A 5,003-nucleotide genomic window follows, 5' to 3' on the forward strand; every position below is an offset into this window, starting at 1 on the left:
TATTTTAATTCGTGTTGCTAAGTGTGTTGACCCCCTTGAGTATAACGTCTCTGACTAATCCAATAGTTAGAGGCTGAACAAGAAGCCCATCCAGAGAATACTGGCTATGGCTGTGCACCTGGGCCACAACTGGAGAGTCTGTCCAGGGCCAGGCCTCGGGCCTCTGAATCTGACCTCTTCTGTCTGAGGTTTTTATCAGCAACTTGGATAAAGACATGGAAGGCAGGCTTATCAAATTTGTGGATGACACAAAACCAGGATGGAAGGCTAATATGTCAGATAATAGAATCAAGATTCATAAAAATCTTGACAGGAATGATGGGTCTGAAACTAACAAGGTAAACTCTAACAGGATTACATGTGGAGTCTGCAGCTCACTTCGGCAGAGCTGGCAGCAGCTGCTGGCGATGAAAGAGACCTGGTTTGAATGCAGTTTGTGGACCTGGTAAGCTTGTGTGTTTCCTAGGTACTGATTTTTAAAGTTAATTATGCCTTCTCTACTATTAACAACGAAGGACATCCAGACTTAAAGGATGTTAATCTGCCCCCTGCACTTTTCCTGCCCCAAGTCCTCCCCTTCATGTTGGAATAGCACTTTCCCCACTGTCCCCCTCTTCTACACCCTCACCTAGCTCATATGGTTTTCAGGCCCCAGTTGGGCTTTACTTTCTCAGGAGTGTTCCCTGAGCCACAAGATGGAGTGAGTTCTGTTCTTCTTCCATGTGCTCAGTCAGCACCCCTTCTTCATCAAATGGTATTGCCAGTGTCTGATTGTTCGCCTTACTCTTTGGACAGGCCTTACTCCCTGGCAGGCAGAGGTTGGGCCTGCCTGTGAGATGCTCTACTTGGAACAGTGATATGGTGACTGGCACAGACCGATGCTGATGAATGCCCTGGTTGGTGGCATGTGAATTCCTAGAATGCGGTGTGAGGTCTAGACCCCACACCATTGTATCTTGTACTTCCTAAGCCACCTGGCAGTGACAGCTTCTCAGACCTTGTCCTGTGGGGAGCACATTATGGAATTGTAGATGCCTAACCCAAACATGAAAAGACATGGTAAGACTGTACCGTGCTCAGGCTGCCAAGGAAAGAGGCTGTGGACCATTTTGAGGGGCTTCAGGGCAGCACAGGGGACATCAGAGAGAATGGATGGCATGGGTCCTTGAACTGCGGAGCTTTAAAACATTGTTGCTCCAATGCTTGATAGGAGTTGCCTGTTCACTGCAGATGTTGAATCGTGGAAAGGATTTTAAAATTGGAAATGGAGGAGGAGTCACAAGATGTGATAATAACAACCACAATACCAACAGCTGGGCTCTCCCTGGGCTCCAGGCACTTTATATAACAGTTTTGGCAGCCTCCCTGCAAGGTTTGGTGTTCTTGTGACCTCCATGAGAGGACCCTGAGGTGTTGATGAAAGTCACCCAGCTAGTGAGGAGCTGATAGCTGAAGCTTATTCCCACATTAAGGTTTTCTGAGTCTGTGATTCTGTTGTCTTGTGGTTTAGCAACACTTCCTCCATTATTTGATGAGTGTAGACTTTTTTTGTTAGTGGCTACACACTTTGTATCTGCCTCATGGAGTCCTCTTCTGCTTCCTCTGTCCGTGTTTGTGGGTCGGCAGCTGACTCTTCACTGCCTCAGTGTATGACTCTGATAAGCTCCTGCCATACCAAGGACAATTAGTAGCCAAGCTTGTCTGCCTTGTAATACAGAGACATTAGTCTTCTGTGGGCCTTGAGACAGTGGAGGGTAACTGGAGAAGCTCACAGACTGAAAGTCAGACATTCCTGGGTTTGTGTTCCAGCTGCTATTTACTGGCTTTGAGACTGTAGATGGAGAACTTAACCGCTGTGAATTTCAGCTATAAAATGCAGAATTAGTCTCTTATTTCTGTAAAGCACTTGCCACAGAAGCCCAATTGGCAAAAAATCGCTGGTATTCCCATCTACTTTTATATGCTTGGCTGTGCTGCTTATGGTCAAGGTGGTAAGAAAGCTGTTGAATAGACAAGTTAAGCATTTCCAAGGAAGCCAGTTGACTTACCATTTCCACACACTGTGTGTAGCTGACAACGCTTTCCCTGTCTAATAGTAAGAAATAAGAGCAGGGGGAAAATAGTCAAACTCTTCTGTCCTCAAACTGCCCTGAGGGTCCCTATATCCTGGGCTCTTCAGCCTCTGTCATCCTGCCTGTGCTTGGCTTCCCAGCTGTCATAGAGGCTGGTGTGTGTGTGTGTGTGTGTGTGTGTGTGTGTGTGTGTGTGTGTGTGTGTGTGAGAGATTACAGGCCATTTATTAAGAGGGAGTTCCCAATAAGTACTTGTGAGATTTTGTCTGTTTGAAATTACAGAATCATTGATTCACTCAACAAATATTTTGAACACCTTTGTGGAATCAGGCAAAATCCTCGACACTAGTTTTACAGTAGTGAACAAAATAGATAAAACCCTTGCCCTCATGGAGCTTATATTCTAATTTGGTGAGAAGACTATAAATAAGTATACAAGAGAAAATATAGGGTACAGAATGTTGATAAGCAACAGAAACAAATTAAAGAAGAAGAGGGAGGACTGATTTAGGTAGGTAGTATTGCTATTTATATAGAAATATGATAGTAAACCTGGCTGATAAGATGCTATTTGATCAAAGACCTGAAGAAAGCAAGGAGTGAGCCACACAGGTGTCTGGGGAAGTACATTTTAGGTAGAGGGAACAGTAAGGACAAATTTCCTGACATGGGGGCATACTGACAAATTCAAGAACCCCAGGAAGGCCAGAGTAGTTGGACTAGAGTGAAAGAGTTAATGTGGACAATAGCAACATTGATGGATTAGATGGTACATTCCAGGCCCGGGGTCTGGCTGGCATGTGCAGCCTCTCTATCCTCACTATTCAACCCTTGGAGGCACTTTCCACTGTACTGAACTGGTAAAGACCCCCTCTTCCCCCTCCTCTCTTGGCTCTCTATGCTCCATTGAGGCTGGGGAACTTATCCCTTCAGCCCTCCCTGAATGGTGTCCCTACTAAGATGTGGGGTGGGTTTCTGCAGATTGCATCCTCATCCATATGGAATGTCTCTGGGAAGAGTCTTTATCCAGATAAAGAATTAGAATAAATTAGAAAGTTTTATTTGGGGACAGAGCATGGCATTGGAGCTGACCTCTGTGAGTAGAGGCAGGCAAGAGTGCCAAGTGACCCTTTTGAGAGCTCTGTAGGTGGCTTTGGGAGAAGTGAGCTGGAGTAGTTTGCTCAGGTGCAAACTGTGGAGCTCAGTAATGCTGCCTGCTTAGGGGTCTTGTGAAGACTGAGTGGGTTAATGTGTGTAAAGCACTTAGAATGTGCCAGGTACACAATGAATCTTTAGACATTGTCAACTGTGGTCACCACCATGGGTCTGATACCAAGGATGGAGCCCTAGGATTGAGGGTGCTATGGTTTAGATGTTTGACCTCTCCAGGCCTCATATTGAAGTTTGATCTTCAGTGTTGGAGGTGAGGCCTAATGGAAGGGGTTTGAGTTAGGGAGTAGATCCCTCATGAATAAATGGATGCCCTCCCTCAGAACTGAGTTCTCACTCTATTCCCATGAAAGCTGGTTATTAAAAGAACCTGGCACCTCCCTCCTCTCTCTCTTGCTTCCTCTCTTGCCATGTGGTCTTTGCACACATGACTCCTTTTCACCTCTGCCTTGAGTAGAGGCAGCCTGAGCCCCTCACTAGGTACAGATTTCCTATCTTAAACATCCCAGCCATCAGAATCGTAAGCCAAATAAGCCACTTTTCATTAAAAATGACTCAGCCTCAGATATTCCTTTATAGCAACATTAATGGACTGAGACAGATAGGGAGAGGCAAATGAAGGATCTGCAATCATGGAGCTTTCAGTCTGCTGGGGATGACCGGTGATGAGCAGATATCTTTGTGGTAATAAGTGCCACATAATGATGTATGTGATGTGATAATGCAGATAGTACCATTGTTAACGTTTTGGGGATTTCCTTCTTTTCCTCTACACATTTGCATGTTATATGGATAACAACAACAAGTGGGAGAGCACAGGATCTGTTTTTTCCCTCTCACCTAACAGTATATCATTGCAAATACTCAATCACCATAAATGGTCAGTGTATGGTTGTTTTAGTCTGTTTTGTGCTGCTATAACACAGCACAAAAGTTGGGTTGTTTATTTATAACAAACAGAATTTTATTGGCTCATAGCTCTGGAAGCTAGGAAGTCCAAAATCAAGGTGTCAGCATCTGGTAAGGGTCTTCTTGCTGGATCATCACATGGTGGAAGGACAAGAGAAGATGAGAGAGAATAAAAAGGGGGCTTAAGTTGTCCTATTATAAGGAACTAATTCCCTCAATAATTTATGGGGGCAGAGTCTTCATGGCCTCTTAAAGATCCCAACTCTTAATACTGTTGCATTGTGGATCAAGTTTTCAAAACATGAACTTTGAGGAACACATTCAAACCAAAGCAATGGCAGAATAATGTTCCCCAGAGATGGCCACATCCCAATCCTTGGAGCCTGTGGCTATGTTACCTTACATGGCAAAGGGAGTTAAAGTCGCAGATGTAATTAAGTTTGTATCAACTGACCTTGAGATGGAGGGATTATCCTGGATTATCTGGTGGTCCCAGTTTAATCACATGAGTTATTAAAAGTGGAAAAAAGAGGCAGAAGAGAGGGTCAGAGTGATGCAATGCAGATAGCACTCAACACACCATTGCTGGCTTTGATAAATGAAAGGCCCACAAGGCAAGGAAAGAGGGTGGCCTCCAGAAACTGGAGAAGGCAAGAAACTGAATTATTTTCTAGAGCTTCCATAAAGGAATGTGGCTTTGCTGGTGCGTTGATTTTAGCCCAGGGAGATATGAATCAGATGCTTTACTTCTAGTACTTGTGTTAATTTTTTTTTTTAATCGATATTTTCTATTATGGTTTTGTGGGGTACAGTTAAGGGTTAGGTGTACAATTACGTTTCATCAGGCACCCT

At 44.3% G+C, this 5,003-nt stretch overlaps 1 protein-coding gene across 1 annotated transcript in view; it reads left to right on the top strand.

Moving 5' to 3' along the window:
- Window positions 1-407: 407 nt before the first annotated feature.
- The window catches only part of LOC103276736 (phospholipid phosphatase 4-like), a 44,132-nt gene continuing 39,536 nt past the window's right edge, over window positions 408-5,003 (top strand). Inside the window, exon 1 of the mRNA XM_021706808.1 lies at window positions 408-445. Within this exon, the coding sequence (XP_021562483.1) occupies window positions 408-445 (38 nt within the window). The remainder of the gene's footprint in view (window positions 446-5,003) is intronic.

The sequence above is a fragment of the Carlito syrichta genome, unplaced genomic scaffold (genome assembly GCF_000164805.1).
Source record: "Carlito syrichta isolate Samal-C Ts95f unplaced genomic scaffold, Tarsius_syrichta-2.0.1 Scaffold116196, whole genome shotgun sequence".
Classification (NCBI taxonomy): domain Eukaryota; kingdom Metazoa; phylum Chordata; class Mammalia; order Primates; family Tarsiidae; genus Carlito; species Carlito syrichta.